The sequence below is a fragment of the Siphateles boraxobius genome, unplaced genomic scaffold (assembly GCF_051911475.1).
Source record: "Siphateles boraxobius isolate OS27281-9 unplaced genomic scaffold, OSU_SipBor_1 35, whole genome shotgun sequence".
Lineage (NCBI taxonomy): Eukaryota > Metazoa > Chordata > Actinopteri > Cypriniformes > Leuciscidae > Siphateles > Siphateles boraxobius.
Genome location: NW_027508975.1, coordinates 16943155 through 16962057, shown reverse-complemented (window position 1 = coordinate 16962057; position 18903 = coordinate 16943155). Strand labels below are relative to the sequence as shown.

Sequence of the window (18903 nt, the reverse complement as noted above, 5' to 3'; positions counted from 1 at the left end):
GGCCTAATTTTCTGTCCTCACTGACCAAATTCAACTCTGATTTTTCTTTCGCAATTGCACATTCACTCCTCGAAGCATCACACCAGGTTTCAGGTCAATGATGACAAAACCATGTTAATATTATGGGTTTGAATCCACAACAAAGACTGAGATTAGAGCAAATTAAGCTTTTTTTATACTGGTACGTTTTTTCATTTTCATTGAATGGCAAAGTTCCACAACATCAGGACACTTTTTATACTTTTGACTAACAACATTAGGAAAACCCGCCACAAATCACCTTTGTAAATGAACTGAATGACACAGTATTGTGAGGCAGTTTTTTATTATTTTGTATGGAGAAATTTGTTGTAAAAAGACCATAAACTCTGCCCCATCTTAACAACATTTATGGAACATGTCTAAAGCATACAATCCAAAGGTTAGGACATCTATTGTGGGCTCAATTTTACTCCGTTTTTATGAATAAAATATATGCAAGCAGTTTTAAAATTAAAACACTACTAAAAATAATGCATAAGGTTAACAATACCAGAAAATACTGAACTGTGAATAAGCAAGCATTTTCTCTAATACCTATCTTATTTAAAAAGAAAAAAAAAGGGTGGTTTGCTTCAAAGAATAGAAATGAAGGACAGAACAACATTTAGACATCGACTGCAAAACATAATTCAGTGTTATGTCATCTTATTTTCAAGAAATAAATTCTAAAAACAAGATACTTTTCTTCTCAAATGTAACGTATTCAGACTTGTTTTAAGACAGTATACCTTGAATTAAGTTTATTTTCTAACCCCAACAGCAAATAATTCTCTCGTATTAAGCAAAAAAAATCAAACAATTTAGTAACCAAAAAAAATGTCAGCGGGGTATTAAAAAAAACCCATTAATTTAAGATATATCCTTGTTTTAAACATTTTAGTTAGACTGGAAAACAAGATGAAAAATACTGATTGAGAAAACATTTTTTTTTTTTTTTTTTTTTAAGTGGACTTAGGAACGAGACCTTGAGTGGGATCGAGATCGAGAATACGATTTTGAGCGTGAATGTGAGCGAGATTTGGATCTGGATCTAGATTCCCTGCGCAGATCAGCATCTGGTGGTGTTTGTGATCTAGATCGAGAATGAGCTCTAGAACGGTGCACTCTCTCAGCCACTCTGCCTTCATCACTGCCCTTGGTTGCCTCCTGAGATTTAGACCCAGACTCCCTGGAGAGATCCCTGTTGTTACCCGATTTGGACCGAGATTTGGAACGAGATTTGGACCGAGATTTGGACCGAGATTTGGACCGAGATTTGGACCGAGATTTGGACCGAGATTTGGACCGAGATCTGGACCGAGATCTGGATCGAGAATAGGAGCGACCTCTCTTGTTCTCCCGTTTGCTCTTTTTGCTCTGGGGGCTGCAGCTCAAGCTATTATCCCTGGCACTTTCACCTCCCCTGCGAGCTCCATTACTGCTCCTGCCCTTCATCTTCTTGCTGGTTGACCTGCTGCGTGATCGTGAGCCTGAAGGCCTGGAAAGGTGAGGGAACAGTGTAAGAAAAATAAATCAAATCAATATATATTAGCAAGACTGAAGCTACACAGAACTTATTTTTATTATATGTTACTGCCCTCTAGTGGATTCATCGAACACCAAACTGTGATCATTCTACTTAAAGCACAATTCACTTTCATTTGCCTACCTTGAGCGGCTACTGGTTCGACTGTGGCTTCGGCTCCTGCGAGACCTCCTGCTCCTTGAGCGAGACCTGAAGGATGTGTGCAAGAAGCAATAAACTTTACATATGTTCTCTATGAACCTCTAAAGTAGCTTTATTACAAGCAGTTAATTTAGCTGATCCTTTTTGACACCAAATAACGTGACATTAATGCAAATGCAAAATCTAACTTAATTTGCAGTTATACGTCTCCCACATTTACAATATAATTAAATAAAAATTGATCTGTTTGCACCTGGAGGCACTGCGAGAATAGGAGCGTCTGCGTCTGGCACCAGGTCGGTCCTCGATGAGACGAATTTTCCTTCCATTGACCTCAGTGCCATCAAGTTTCTCCAGGGCTCTTTTCATGTCCGAGTACTGCCTGAACTCTATGACCCCCTCGTTCTTGCGGCCCTTATTAGTGTCTGCATACGTTACCTCACCAGCCTGACGCATGTAGTCCTGAAATGAATCAATGACACATTAGAGACTTGACAAAATCATTGACCACATTTACAGAACACTTTCTAAATTACAATTTCCAAAATGCCTGAAGTCGGAATGAAACTGAAGTCATGCTTGTCTTTTCTTCCCTATTACATTTCCATTATATTTATGCATTTAGCAAATGCATTTATCCAAATCGACGTACAAAGAGGGACAAAGCTTTCGAAGAGCCAACAATCCGACAGCCAGGTTTATTAACCAGATTAGGAAACCAGCTAGAGAATTGTTGTGTGTGTTTGTGTAAGTGCACTGATTTAAGAGTGTGGGGTGTTGAGTGCTTGCGGAAGAGGTGTGTCTTCAACTGCTGCTTGAAAGATGTGATGTACTCAGCAGTTCGGGAGGAGGTTGGCAGCTCATTCCAACAGAGAGGATGAAAGTTTTGGAGAGTGACTTTGTCTCGTTGTGAGGGAACCACAAGGTGTCGCTCACTCAGTGACCCGTCTTATCCCTATTGTGAAACGGCTTCTCAAACAAGAAAAAAAAAGTAGGGCTGGGCTTGATTTTTGTCCATCTAGTCCTGATTGGAACATTGTGGTTTGCTATTGGTATGATCTTGTGAGTGACAGGTTGTCCTGCCAATCATGCCAGTAAACACATTCATCAAACAAGAGGTGTCTTTGCAAGAGGGAGGGGAAGTTATTCTATTCGATTAAAGATTAGAAATCATATTCATTTAATTGTGCACAGATAAATCACTTTTAATAAATCCTTAAAGGGATAGTTCACCCAAAAATGAAAATTCTGTTAGTATTTACTCACCCTCATGTTGTTCCAACCCCGTAAGACCTTCGTTCATCTTCGGAACTACTTCCATAGGGTTCTTCAGGGATTGAACTTGCAGGCCCCGAAAAGTTATTAAAGACATTGTTAAAATAGTCCAAGTGACTACAGTGGCTCAATCTTAAGTTTATCAAACGACGAGAATACTTTTTGTGCTAAAAAAAAAACTAAAAATACGCCTTTATTTCAACTATTCATTTCCTTCTCTGTGGGCCTCGAGTCAGTTCACTAGTGTAACAGCATAAGCTTCTGTTGTTGTACGTCACACGCATCACACACATGACCAGCGTCGGCCAATAGTGAGCTTACGTGTGATGTAGCTCTCCGCAATCACACTAGTTTAACTGACTAGAGGCCCAAAGACAAGGAAATGAATAGTTGAAATAAAGTCTTTTTTTTTTTGTGCACAAAAAGTATTCTCGTCACTTGATAAACTTAAGGCTGTATTCACACCAGGAAAGTCCGATAGTTCACTTGCTTTGGTCCGGACCAAATAAATTTTTTGGTACGGTTCGCTTTCACACTGCACTTTTTGCAAGTGAACCAAAATTTGTAAACAAAACCTCACGTGTCGTGCCGACATGGTGTCTTTGGTTGTTGCGTTAAATCTTACCCAGATACAATAGTGCTATTTTCTGATTGGCTAACAACACCAGAGGAGACGCGCTTGATTCCTGCCGGTTCCACAGTGAGAGCGGCGCGGCCAGAGTTTTGGGCGCTGCGGCATATTAAATATATTACAAATAGTTTTTCAGCGTGAGAAATAGAATGTGTGGCGGGAGAGCGTGACAAAAGACCGAAATGAGTGACTGTCACGCTCAATGCGTGACACTTGAGAGCCCTGTCACTCATTCATTCATTCATTCCATTCCAATGATGCACACACGACGCGCAGAAAGACGCGCAACAGTATCGTGTGGCCAGACAGCGCGCCGGAATGGAATGTAGTAGGCTACAACAGATCACTTTCCCATAACGCAACTCCGACTACGGAAGCCTGTTAAATCAAAGGCGCAGTGCTTTCTTGCAATTGGGTCGGTTCATGTTCACACCGTAAACGAACCGTACCAGAGTTCGTTTGAAACCGTACCGAGACCACCTCTTCAGCTAGGTCTCGGTTCGGTTGTTTGGTCCGCACCCGAGTTCGATTGCTGTATTCACACCTGCCCAAAAGCTCCGCACCAAGGGGGTAAACGAACTAGAGTTCGATTCAATCGAACCAAACAAGGCAGGTGTGAATAAACCCTAAGATTGAGCCACTGTAGTCACTTGGACTATTTTAACAATATCTTTAATAACTTTTTGAGGCTGGAAAGTTTCAATCCCTGAAGAAGCCTATGGACTAGTATGGAGGAGTGATCCAGCTCTCAGATTTCATCAAAAATATCTCAATTCGTGTTCCGAAGATGAACGAAGGTCTTACGGGGTTGGAACAACATTAGGATGAGTAAATTCTGACATAATTTTCATTTTTGGGTGAACTATCCCTTTAATAAGTTTTTGTGATTTTGATTTCATGGTGATTTTAAAAGACATAATAGTTTGATATGGAGGGGCAAAGGGTTATGTGGCTAGTGGCAGGGATATTTTAATTAAAATGATTATTTTTTGCTTTTTAAGGAAAAGGTGAGTTGTGCTTGCTTGTGCAATAACTCTCCACAACAAAACTAATGTGTTTTGGGTGTTTGCTAAAACAAAATTCTAAGGTGTTTAAATAATTTTGGCATTTTGCTATGTAGTTGCTAGGGTGCTCCAAGTGGTTGCTGGAGAGTTATTTGCTGTCCCAAGATAAATTTTTTTTTTTTAAAAAGCACCCATCTTCATATCTCTATTATTCTGGTCTCTAGAATTTGTGATATTCTGGATTCAGGTCACTCTTTCGATGCAAGTCTATGGATTTTTTTTATCTGTTTTATCATTCGCCAGGTGAAAATCATAAGTCTGATCACACTTGAAAACTAACAACACACCTCTCCTCAAAAAGTGGAGTCATTCATGTCTTTGAGTGAGGGGTTTGTTCAAATCCCTAAGCATAAGCAATAAGCATAAGAGTGAAAGCATGAGAAGGTAACAGTGATGTTCGCCTTAGCAAACAAAAGACAACTAAAACTAGTGTGTTTTTGTACCTTCAGGTCCTGCCAGCTGCAGCGACTAGACAGATTTTCCACAATCAGCCTGTAATCCGTGCGTGTAGGTGGGCCGTACCTATCCCCTCCTCCACGCCCATACCGATTATTACCTTCAAAATGACGAGAATAAGATGGATAAAGTTCAGGATTGGTAAAAGACAATGGAGTGTCCACACAAGCCTTTAAGACTTTGTGGATTTCACACACAGAAAAACTAAAAGATTAAACTTATAACATCGACAAAATTAAAAAAAAGTAAAGTTTTATTTATGGTTTAAGAAACTGGATTTACTTCTACTAGTGTAATACATTACAAACTGAATTCTACCCTCTAACTTAAAAGGACATTTCACCCAAAAATGAATCTATTTTTTATTCACCCATATATCATCTTTGGAATAAAAAACAAGACATGCTGGAGATATGTCTATAAAGAATCATGTTTTTGTTTTAATCAGTAGGGCCCAAAACTGGATAAAAAAATAAATAAAGTGAATCATATTTCAAAATATCTTGTTTTCTGTACAAAAAAAGTCATACAAGTTTGGAATGACATACAGGTGAGTAAATTATGACAATCATTAGGTGAACTATCACTTTAATATAGATCTATTCTTCAAGAACTGAAAATATTCCACCAAATAACATACTTACGCTGTACTTAAATTTTAAAGATTATTTAACAGGGGAAAAGGAAAATGTGAAAATAAATAAAACCAAAACATATTACAGGCACCTAAAAGAGCTCAACCCACATCTCCTAAACCCAATGGTATCCTCACCACCCGGCTTAATGGGAAAAGCGGTCCTCATTCACATTGGCTCGCTTTAATGGTCTGCCCAGGGGCCCAGTTTGGTCAAAGAGCCACACGCATGGAAAGGGGGACACCGTGGCCAGCAAAAGGGGCAGGCGGTCAGACTCTTTTAATGAAACATTGAGGGTTAAATTTCTAGCTTTGACATTATTTTGAATTAAAAAGTTATTTCATTTAGAAAATGAAAAGAACTCATTCAATTATATTGCAACAATAGATATCTGCATATAGTGAAGCAGAAATTACAATATTTAGAATTACTAAAAATGTTCAGGGTGATTCTTCATTTAGGGAAACTTACTTGAGGCAGATCCTTTATTTATTTTTCTTCTAAAAAGTGCACTATTTGTTATATTGCTTCAAGGACAGAAATATTCTCCAATCTGAAGAATCACCCATCAATAACATTGTAAAGATTACCATCCAAACAATTTTGCTCCCTACAGAGTTAAACAGTAACTGCATATGATGTTTTAAAAGAAATTAACAAACATACTTTATTATTTTCAGGCTTCTCATACAGAGACTGGGCACTCTAAAACATGCTGTTCCATTCTGTTTTTAGATCAAGTGAGTCAATATGAAGATGAAAAACCAACACAAATCAATGATGACATTAACATGCCTAAGGACAAGTGATTCACTGTTTTAAACCATCAATGTCTTACTCAACAGAGTTGTGGATGGAACTGTTGAAACCATGTCAGAGCCGATCTCCTTTACCTGAAGACCTGCGGTAACATCAATGGAAACATAAATTCCAGAAACACCTAATTCTGGTATAATGATTAAAAATCATAATGGGCATGTTGAGCACCAAACTCTCCAGCTGAGAAGCCTGAAGAAAAATCAGTGTTTGCACAATCCATCATCTACCAAAAAAAAATACGTTCATATGAAACAGAAATAGTATATGGTATATAGTATTCTGGTAGAGCGGATAAATGGATATCTTACTTCTCCCAGATCTGTTGCCTCCATCACGGCGCTGTCCTATGGTGTGCTCCACTATCACTCTCTTCCCACAAAGATCTTTACCGTTCAAATCGTACACAGCATCATCTGCATCACGGGGGTCATCAAACTCTACAAAGCCATATCTAAAGAGATAGATGGGAGTTATGAGCTTTGAGGGAAAATATGCAACATGTTAAATGTTACAAAAAGTTGTCTAATCAAATTAGCCTTTTCAACTATTCCCTTGGTTACCCTAAATAGCCTAGTCTAATTTAATGGTTAAAGTCATGAAATAGCTTGATGAGCAGTTTTATGTTGTATTAACTTATTTAATCTTGAAACACGAAGTTTAGGCGGGTCATATCAAAAGGTTCGTAGCTGTTTCAAATGACGATTTTGACTAAACTCTTCACTCAAATTGTTGGTTATAATATATATATATATATATATATATATATATATATATATATATATATATATATATATAGTTGTGTATGTGTGTTTTTTCCTCCAAAATATAAGATTTTTTAACGAGGGCATCAGACCATGCTGTACCTGTAATAATAAAAAGTAAATATCAACTACAGCTCATTTTTAGTGAATGGGACAAAAAAAGAGACTAAATGAAGAATTCAGTCAAGGCCACCCTGGAAACAATGGGGGTTAGCATAGCACGATGTGCTAAAGCAGCTAAAATATATTAAAAATAACCGATTAAAAGCCGAAAATAGTTCCAAACATGTGCTAATGCATAATTAATTAGTAATTCTGCTAATGAATTTATAATATTGCTCTCTTTTAAATCACATGGAGCAGAAGAACAAACAGTTTATCCTTCTTAATGACTCAATCGGTGTTCCGGCTGCACATTTAATTTGCTTGTACAAAGAGAATATTACTTACCCATTTTTAAGGTCCACTTCCAGTATCTTCCCATAGCCTTTAAAAAACCTTTCAACGTCTTTCTCTCTGGCGCGATAGCTCAATTTTCCCACGTAAACTCGAGACATTTTCCCGGTGCAGTAGCTGAGCGTGCAAAACCAGCAACAACATACATGAGATTCAAAATAAGGGACCCGCATTCGTCTTTTCCAAAATAAAAGTCCAAAAGACTAATCAAAATAAGAGACCCGGTGTTTTCCAAAATAAAAGTAATGTAGCATTTAGTCAAAATTATTGCGGTTGTGAAGATTTTCAACCAACAAGGACGTTGCTCAATTTTCTTGCTACCGACCTTTAAGTAGTATTAACTTTAAGATATGTAAATGATCAACACTTTATTTTGCTTTTTTTTTAGAAGCGATCAGTTTGTGGAAAAATCTAGTAATGATTTTGGCCTATATCTAAAAGAGAGGTGCAGATGACGTCAGAACCCAGTAGAATAATGCACTGCTGTACTGACCAGATGCAACTTGTTCTTCTCTGCAGAGAACAAGATTTTATAGTCCCCATGAAATCAAAATTGAAGTTTTTTGGGTTTTAGTATGATTCGAATATGTTAGCCTTACTAAGCTGTGCTCCAAAACAATGACCGAATTCACATTTAGAAGATATAAGCATTCAAAACATACAGTCTCTCACTTCCGCCAATAGAGCTCGGGCGTGCTCTTTTTGCTGTGCAAAAAGTACAAGAGAGTACAAGAAAGTTTGGGTTTTAGCACGTCGGAACTTGTTTTCGGGCACACGGTTCGTGGGCCTTTAAAGCTGTTGAAGGAGTCGTGGCTTGTTGATCCTAAATAGTGTCTCAGTTTGTCTGATTATGTGTCCAACATGCGTAATAGGCTCGGTCCTGCATGTCAGTTGGCTAAAAATAATTAGGTCTTTGTCAGAGGAGAATGAAGCAGAGGTTTGATCAGAGGGCTGTCTCTCGGAGTTTCAGTCCTGGTGATAAAGTTCTTGTGTTGATTCCTGTGATGGGCTCTGCTTTGCAGGCTCGTTACAGCGGGCCTTATCATGTTGAACGACGATTGAATGATTTGAATTATGTCATCTCCACCCCAGATCGACGGCGAAAGACAACACTATGTCATATTAACCGTTTGAAGTTGTATTGTGATCGAGGAGAAGGTTCAATTTCTGAACTTATATCTCCTTGCACTTCAACTGTCACAAATGATGATGCTCGCGCAATGGAAGTAGCGCCGTCCAAGAAGTGAGGTGCTGAGGTTGTTTCTTCGCTGGTGGTTACGGGACAAGCTGAAAATGCGTCTCTGTTGGTACAACAGGGTGCTGTGGCGAGTGCTTTGTTGGAAGATGAGGGTCGTACTCCGTCGTTTGAGGTTATTGAAGGGAGATTGAAGAATTCTGAGGTTCTTAATGACCTAGATTCATTTTTGTCTAGTTTATCCACACTAGAAAGTAATGATTTAATCTCCTTAATTAAACAACATGAGAATTTGTTTCCTGATGTGTCTCGTCGCACAACGGTAATTGAACATGACATCGATGTGGGGTCCACATGCCCAATCAAACAGCATCCTTATCGTACAAACCCACATAAAAGGTTGTTGTTTCAGAGTGAGGTAAAATTAATGTTAAAAATTGGCATTGCAGAATCTAGTAATAGCCCATGGAGTTCGCCATGTTTACTTGTTCCAAAGAGCGATGGTTCCATGTGTTTTTGTCCATGTCCATGTCCATGAGTGAGAGGGGAACTTAAATACAGAGATAATGACACGGACAACAGGTGACGGTGATGATGATGATGAGGGTGATGAGGTGCAGGTGCAGGTGATGATGACAGGGGATTCTGGGAAGTGTAGTGAAGACACAGACGAAGAAGGCGGTGAATGTGACATAACTCCCCCCTCCCGCTAGACGCGACCCGCACCGTACAAGACAGAACACGGGAGGGGGGGTGGGCATCCTGGAGTCCGTGACGGGAAGGCGGACCGCGTGCAGCTGGAAGGACTCCAGGATGGTACAGGCGGCCAGGGCGTAGCAGGACGTGCAGGAAGCCAGGGCGGAGCAGGACGTGCAGACGGCCAGGGTGGAGCAGGACGTGCAGACGGCCAGGGCGGAGCAGGACGTGCAGGCGGCCAGGGCGGAGCAGGACGAGCAGGCGGCCAGGGCGGAGCAGGACGAGCAGGCGGCCAGGGCGGAGCAGGACGAGAAGGCGGCTGTGCCGGTGTAGACCCTACGGGTGACCGTGGCGGTGAGGACCCTTCGGGTGGCCATGGCGGTGAGGACCCTTCGGGCGGCCATGGCGGTGAGGACCCCTCGGGTGGCCATGGAGGTGAGGACCCTTCGGGTGGCCATGGCGCTGAGGACCCTTCGGGTGGCCATGGCGGTGAGGACCCTTCGGGCGGCCATGGCGGTGAGGACCCTTCGGGCGGCCATGGTGGTGAGGACCCTTCAGGCGGCCGTGGCGGTGAAGACCCTTCGGGTGGCCATGGCGGTGAGGACCCTTCGGGCGGCCATGGCGGTGAGGACCCTTCAGGCGGCCGTGGTGATGAAGACCCTTCGGGTTGCCACGGCGGAGTGGATTTATTATTTTCTTGGGGAGGTTAACGGGCTTATGCTCCGGGTAGGAGAAATCCAGCGGCGGAGGCATATCAAGGCTGGACAGGACCAGCGGCGAAAAGGGCTTTGAGCTGGGCAGGACCAGCAGCGAAGAGGGCTTTGAACTGGGCAGGAGCAGCGGCGAAGAGGGCTCTGAGTTGGACGGAACCAGCGGCGAAGAGGGCTCTGAGCTGGACGGGACCAGCGGCGAAGGGTGCAGGCTCTGGGCTGGACGGGACCAGCGGTGCAGGCTCTGGGCTGGACGGGACCAGCGGTGCAGGCTCTGGGCTGGACGGGACCAGCGGTGCAGGCTCTGGGCTGGACGGGACCAGCGGTGCAGGCTCTGGGCTGGACGGGACCAGCGGTGAAGGCTCTGGGCTGGACGGGACCAGCGGGGAAGGCTCTGGGCTGGACATGACCAGCGGTGAAGGCTCTGGGCCGGACGGGATCAGCGGTGGAAGTTCTGAGCTGGACGGGACCAGCGGTGAAGGCTCTGGGCTGGACGGTATCAGCGGCGGAAGCTCTGTGCTGGACGGGACCAGCGGTGAAGGGTCAGTGCTGGATGGGACCAGCGGTGAAGGCTCTGGGCTGGACGGGATCAGTGGCGAAAGCTATGTGTCAAAGTCAATTAAGTCATCCTTACTTGACTCAGGACGACTTCCACTGTGAGGGAGGATCCGCAAACCCACAGAGCTCTGTCCATAAACTCAGCAAAAGGGAAATTTAAGTCTTCGAGCAGCAGTATCTGGGCTAGTGGATCATCCAGTCCTCTCCAGAACCGCTGCTTTAAGAACTCTTCCTCCCAGTAAACGTCCTGATGCAGATGCAGGTACTCTTCAACAAATTCCTCCAGAGAACGCCCATTCTGATCAAACAGAAAAGCATCCATCGGCGTTGTCCTCCATTACCTTTTTTGGGCTGGTTATTCTGTAACGTCACTGGGTGGATGAAGACGGAGATCAGGTGAGGATGCAAAATAACAAAGTTTATTTAAAGTACTCGAAACAGTGAGCGTGTGCTCAAACAATAACCAGCAATGAAAAGGAGTGAGAGGGGAACTTAAATACACAGATAATGACAAGGACAACAGGTGACAGTGATGATGATGATGAGGGTGATGAGGCGCAGGTGCAGGTGATGATGACAGGCGATTCTGGGAAGTGTAGTGAAGACACAGACGAAGAAGGCTGTGAATGTGACATCTATGGATTTTGTATATTATGTTGTACCATTTCATTTTATTTGATGGTGACGTAACACACACTCTCCATGACTGATTGTTTTAGGTAGTAGAAGAGGGAACGAGTATTGCGTAACCGGCCGTGCTTGCGCCATGAGCGTTTTCGCTTCAGTCGATGAAAACCAGAGTAGCAAGCCTATCTGCCTGACTTATATACGCTAAGCCACTCCCATTCTGGCGGGCTCAGACGCATAGAGGACGTGAAGCGCCCTCATTGGACGTTACGTCACACCAGGCTCAACGATAGGCTGCTGCAGTTGCCGCAGAGCAGCCAATGAGCACACAAGATAGCCTGCTCAAGGTCTGCTAGCTGCTACACTGCTTTGACAATAGATATACAATTAAGGATAATTTTTGGCTTCAATATCTTGAGAAAAGGTGACTTTACCCGTAGCGTAAGCAACTTACGCAATACGAGAGAACCTCCCGTAAGAGAACACTAATTTTACATGGTCAAAAACAGCTCTGTTCTCAGCACGCCGTTTCAGTGCATATGCCTTTAAATGATAATGAGCTTTGCTCACTCCGCCCCTCTGTTCTGTGGGGCGTTTTGACACCACGCACATGGAGTGTTGCCTTGACAACAGTTGAGGGTATATTTTGCAACAAGAATGGCAGCGGGAGTTTCTGAGGACACATCTGTGCAACCTTATCAATTTGAACCGGAGTCGGACCCGTGTGGCAAACAGGACGGCCGAGGGACGTGAGAGGACGGTGGTGCGATTGCTAATGAGCAGCACCTGTGAAGCACACCGGTCTCGCATCTCTCACGGAGGAGCAGAAGCATAAAGGAGGAGTGACGACGTTGATGATCGAGAGAGGAAAAGGCCTGTGTTTTAGTTGTGTTTTTGTATTTGTATTTTATTGTAGCCAGCAGTCGTCCGCGAGGGGCTGCTGGCAGTTATGTTTATTTTCGGTAGCCAGCAGTCGTCCGCGAGGGGCTGCTGGCGGTATTTTGGTTTGTTTGTTTTTATTTTAGATAAAGTATATTTTGATTGTTCGCCGGTTCCCGCCTCCTTCTTCCCTGAACATTGCTACAACCCAGAACAAGATGACGGGCCTGAAGAAGTTCGACAATTAAGGCTCGAACAGGACGTTTCTGAATGGTTGGTTAACGTAATGTCACTTTTATCTATTTTTGTAACTTATGTACTGGCAGGGTAACTGTGGCGAAGGACGGCCGAGGGACGTGAGAGAACGGCGCGAGGCCGGTGTTGCGTTTGCTAATGAGCAACACCTGTGTAGCACACCGGTCTCGCATCTCTCACGGAGAAGCGGAAGCATAAAGGAGGAACGACGACGTTGATGATCGAGAGAGGAAGAGGCCTGGTTTTACATTGTGTTTTGTTTTTTGTATTTTATTTTAGCCAGCAGTCGTCCGCGAGGGGCTGCTGGCAGTTATGTTTATCTTCGGTAGCCAGCAGTCGTCCACGAGGGGCTGCTGGCGGTATTTTGGTTTGTTTGTTTTATTTTAAATAAAGTATGTTTGATTGTTCGCCGGTTCCCGTCTCCTTCTTCCCTGAACATTGTTACAGTAACAGTAGTGAGATACAGACGCTATGTGACACTAATAACACTAAAAACAATACAATAGTGTCTTTAGTTCACGAACAGCATAACTCTGCCATCTGTGAAAATCAAAAGCAGCTTCAAAAACTTGTTTAAAATGAAATATTCTTCTAATTTTTTACTGTCATTAATGTAGGTCCATAAGAGAAATATTAAGCCAGTATATTAAGATAGTCGCTATACAATTATATCCATCGTCGTCTCTGAGAGAATGTGGCGTTAATACAGCGACAGATGCTGAAAGCTCAGTCCGTTTCTACTTTCACTTTCAGGGAATGAGCGCATTTACATGCACGTTCTTAACCCGATTATGCTGAATAATAGTGCATCCAATCGCACAACAACTATCTGGCATGTCGTTTACACCTCAAAACACCAACTTTTGTAATGATTTCCATTACACGAGAGTAGATGTTAAAACTTCATGCTGATTTGTACTCGGCTTTCGCCAAGATAATCACCAACTAAGACGTAGCTTTACAGTAACCTATGCTTCTCCATCCATTCTTTCCATCTGGTGACGTGAATTTTCTGTCTGGTGTTAATACAGTGTATTGCGCGTCAGCACACACAACGGCTGCAACCACAGTGCGGTCCCCCCATAACAACCCTCTGGATTGAGCGGAGTAGGGAACATCTCTAGGGTCTTCAAGTGGGCACCTTCCGTCCTCAGTGTTTCGTCGACTAGCCCACGACACCTCAAGAGGGCTCGACAGTGACTCTGGCGTCCCAGAGTCACCCCCTCCGTCCCCCACTCAACTCAGCCCAGCTTACTGACCTCTACTTCCCTCTTGCTGCTGAGACCTAACCACAATCTCTCCGCAACCCAACCATACGCGCCAACCCGTTTGACTAAGGCTGTCGAGCCCCACTGGTGCGTTAATATGCAGTTTCAGTGGCAACGGTTCCGTATGGCATACCACCTACCACAAAACACAATATCTGCCCAACCACCCGTCATCCACGCAATATACACAGGAACGTAATGACTGTGAATACTATACAACCTATACAAATAAACCAACAGTTGCTGCTGAGACCTAACCACAATCTCACCGCAACCCAACCATACGCGCCAACCCGTTTGACTAAGGCTGTCGAGCCCCACTGGTGCGTTAATATGCAGTTTCAGTGGCAACGGTTCCGTATGGCATACCACCTACCACAAAACACAATATCTGCCCAACCACCCGTCATTCACGCAATATATACAGGAACGTAATGACTGTAAATACTATACAACCTATACAAATAAACCAACAGTTGCTGCTGAGACCTAACCACAATCTCACAATCTCTCCGCAACCCAACCATACGCGCCAACCCGTTTGACTAAGGCTGTCGAGCCCCACTGGTGCGTTAATATGCAGTTTCAGTGGCAACGGTTCCGTATGGCATACCACCTACCGCAAAACACAATATCTGCCCAACCACCCGTCATTCACGCAATATACACAGGAACGTAATGACTATAAATACTATACAACCTATACAAATAAACCAACAGACCTTTCAAGTTTTCAAGAATTCTACGAAACCGTAGCATGGCGGCCTGTACACAGCCAGCTAGAATCTTTCCGTCTCAACCACAGCCAGTTGCTGCTCCTTTCTGCTGCTTCAGATAAGTTCTTTACTGTGCGACGCAACTCTTGACCACTGAATCCGACGTCTCTGAGGAACCGGGTTGTAGCGTGTGCCACAAAACCTCGACAACCCACTTCCACTGGATAAACCTGGACTCTCCATCCTCGCTGTTCTGCTTCAGTGGCCAGATGAGCATACCGCAATTTCTTCCTCTCATATGCCTCATCTACCGCATCCTCCCATGGCACTGTTAACTCTATCAGTTGAACAATGCGTGCTGATCCAGACCACAAAACAATATCTGGTCGTAGGTTAGTGGTGGCAATCTCAGGTGGAAAAATAAGCCGTTGATCAAGATCAACCAGCATCTTCCAGTCCCTAGCAGCTTCCAGTTGTCCTGGGCGAGAATTGGTGTTAGCACCTTTTCTTGGTGGTTGCTCGCCTGGGCGGAGGAATATTGTCTTCTGCGTGTAATGTTTTGCTAGAACAGGCGGCAATTTATTGGTCATACTACGCTTGCCTTCCAATGCTAAAGCCAAACATCGCAATACTTGGTCATGGCGCCAAGTAAACCGACCCTGGCTAAGAGCCACCTTACATCCTGTCAAAATGTGCCTTAATGTGGCAGGTGATGAACACAAAGGACAAGATGGATCCTCTCCTACCCAGAGGTTTAGGTTCTGCGATGATGGGAGAACATCATATGTTGACCTAATAAGGAAACTGATCCTACTCTCTTCCATTGACCAAAGGTCTTGCCAGCCCATTTTGCGTTGTTCCACACTCTCCCATCTCATCCACTCTCCCTGCTTGGCCTGGGAAATGGCCTTTATACATCTCATCCTCTCCTCCTGCTTTCGCACCTCGTTGGGCTGGGCCTGCCTTGTGCCATTTAGGAGGAGCTAAACTGAGCCCAAAACCCCCTCTTCCATGCTGTACCTGTCCCACGATATCCCCAATTTGAAGGTCAGCCTTTGCCTCTACTACAGATTTCTTTGCTGACCACTTTCTACCAGTTTTTACCACAGGGGCTGTCTCCCTTACACATTTGTCGCGTGACTCTGCTAAAGTCATTTCCAGTCTGACCTTGGCACACTTAAACTCCTCGGTTAAAGCAGAGATGGGCAGCTGCAATACTCCTTTACTATAAAGTCCCACTCTGCTGAGGCAGCGTGGAACTCCCAACCATTTCCTGATGTATGAAATTATTAACGCTTCCAGCTTATCCACTGTTGTCAAAGAAACCTCATACACATTCAGTGGCCACAGCAACCTTGTCAGTAGACCAAACTGAAAGCACCAGAGTTTCAGTTTGCCTGGTAGAGCACAGCTGTTTATGCTCTTCAACCCTTCCACTGCTTGTCGTCTAACTTCTCCCACTCGAACTGTGTCCTTTAGATCCCCATCGTACCATCTCCCTAGACTCTTCACTGGCTTCTGAGAAACTGTTGGTATTGCCTCACCATTAATGAAGAATGTTTTATCTACTACCTTGCCTTTAATTATGGAGATGCTCCTTGATTTAGAGGGCTTAAATTGCATTCGTGCCCATTCAATATTATCTGTTAACTTCCCCATAACCGATTAGTGCAGGCTACCGTTGTAGTCATGGTTGTCATGTCATCCATGTATGCTCTGATTGGTGGTAGTCGCTTCCCAGAAGCCAAGCGCTCTCCTCCTACTACCCATTTTGATGCCCTAATGATTACTTCCATTGCCATGGTAAAAGCCAGTGGAGAAATGGTGCATCCTGCCATTATTCCAACCTCTAAGCATTGCCATGTAGTGCTGAATTCTGGAGTTGAGAAACTAAATTGCAAATCTCCAAAATAGGCTTTCACTAAATTTGTTATCGACATCGGTACCCTGAAAAAATCAAATCATGCCCAAAGAAGCTCATGTGGCACTGAACCATATGCTTTAGCCAAATCCAGGAATGTCACGTGGAGCTCCTTCCTCTCCTTTTTAGCTGATTGAATTCGTTGCTAGATAACACTGATGTGTTCTAAGCATCCTGAGAATCCTGGAATGCCCGCTTTTTGAACTGAAGTGTCAATGAAGCCATTCTTTAATAGGTAGGTTGACAATCTCTGAGCAATAATGCTGAAGAAAATCTTTCCTTCGACGTTTAATAGTGAAATAGGGCGAAACTGACTGATGCTTGTAGCATCTTTTTCTTTGGGTATAAAGACTCCCCCTGCTCTGCGCCATGCTCTAGGTACAACCTGCTTTCCCCAAGCCACTTTTATCAATTTCCACAGAATTCGTAGAACTCCTGAAGCACTCTTGTACACTCTGTACGGAACTCCATTAGGCCCTGGAGATGATGAAGCCCTTGCCTTTCTCACAACCTGCTCTATCTCTTTCCACTTATGTGCACAGACCTCCATTTGGTATTCTGGTGGATTGACAGGTGGGATGTCTGACGGAATAGACATAGGCTTATGCCTTTTTGCATCTGTATGTGTTTCCTCCAAATATCTCTCTAGCTCAACCCTAGATGCTTTTAAAGTGCCATTCTTCTCACTGGTTAATAACTTCTTTGCGAATTTGAATGGATCTTTATAGAAATTAGCCCTCGCACGCTCCTTCTTTTTGTAGCGTTTCCGTAGGCGCTCAGATCTGCGTAATGTTGCAAGCTTATCTTTTATGGCCCTTTGTAAGAGATTGAGTCCCTCCTTCTGACTTTGTTCCGCTCTTTTCCATTGCTTCCTCAGCTGTCTCCTTTCTCTAACTAACCCTTCAATTTTCTGCTGCCGTCTAGACAATCCAGGAGTAGTTTGTACTTTTTCCTTCCTTTTTTCCACACCAAACCTCTCACTTCCATATGCGTAAATGATGTCCCCAAATTTATCCAGCTTCTTTTCAACTGTACCAGTTAATCTTTCTAATGCAAAGCATAGATCTGTGTTTACCGTGTCCCATGCAGTTTTCTCACAAGCTCTTGGCCATCTAACTCCAGGCCTATGCCCGTTGAGGTTCTTTTCTCTCTTATGCTGGTTAGTCTGACCGGGTTCACAAGAACCAATGTGTTCATCACTAACTGTGCAAACCCTCCTCTCCTCTATGACAGGGGTGCTGATATCCTGCGAACTGTGGTTTGCTTCCTGTCGCTGGATTTCATTCGACTGACTTGACTGACTTCGTAAGAAGTACTGATCAATGCGAGGCCCTTGTCCCTTCTCCCTCAAGCATTTCATTTTCCCTTGATGAATCTTCAAACCCCTGACCGTTGTCGCCTTGCTCCAGCCACAGACACAAGCTTGGAGTTCAATGGCTTTGCTAACTGCAGAACCTGAATTAGTCTTTTGTGAAGTACTGTCTATACTCAATTCCGTTTCCATTCCAAAGTCGTTAACCATGTTGTCCACCATTGAGTCATCTTCCGCCCCTGCTCTCGCAGACTCTAGGGGTATTTTCCTCTTTAATTTTTCAGAAGCCTTGGGCGGGTGTCTCCAGCATCCTGTAAACACAGAGCTGGATACTGCCGACAAGGGTAGCTAACCCTTACCAGCCCCATTGGGGTCTCTTTCCTCCTGTCAGCTGTCTCTCCAGGCTGTCACAAGGTCTTTCCCTTGTTGCCAGCAGCACTATTCACCGCAGTCACTGGACGTATCCAGATCTTCATGATTTCCATTACACGAGAGTAGATGTTAAAACTTCATGCTGATTTGTACTCGGCTTTCGCCAAGATAATCACCAACTAAGACGTAGCTTTACAGTAACCTATGCTTCTCCATCCATTCTTTCCATCTGGTGACGTGAATTTTCTGTCTGGTGTTAATACAGTGTATTGCGCGTCAGCACACACAACGGCTGCAACCACAGTGCGGTCCCCCCATAACAACCCTCTGGATTGAGCGGAGTAGGGAACATCTCTAGGGTCTTCAAGTGGGCACCTTCCGTCCTCAGTGTTTCGTCGACTAGCCCACGACACCTCAAGAGGGCTCGACAGTGACTCTGGCGTCCCAGAGTCACCCCCTCCGTCCCCCACTCAACTCAGCCCAGCTTACTGACCTCTACTTCCCTCTTGCTGCTGAGACCTAACCACAATCTCTCCGCAACCCAACCATACGCGCCAACCCGTTTGACTAAGGCTGTCGAGCCCCACTG

General features: G+C 44.0%; 1 protein-coding gene across 1 annotated transcript; it reads right to left on the bottom strand.

The window, feature by feature from the left end:
- Positions 1–308: 308 nt before the first annotated feature.
- On the bottom strand, positions 309–7971 carry srsf4 (serine and arginine rich splicing factor 4). Its single transcript, XM_077196654.1, has 6 exons — positions 7800–7971; positions 6897–7039; positions 5122–5234; positions 1962–2170; positions 1691–1756; positions 309–1519 (listed from the first exon to the last, which is right to left on the bottom strand). The coding sequence occupies exons 1-6, from the start codon at positions 7904–7906 to the stop codon at positions 994–996; spliced, it is 1164 nt and encodes a 387-aa protein (XP_077052769.1). The 5' UTR covers positions 7907–7971; the 3' UTR covers positions 309–993.
- Positions 7972–18903: the final 10932 nt, after the last annotated feature.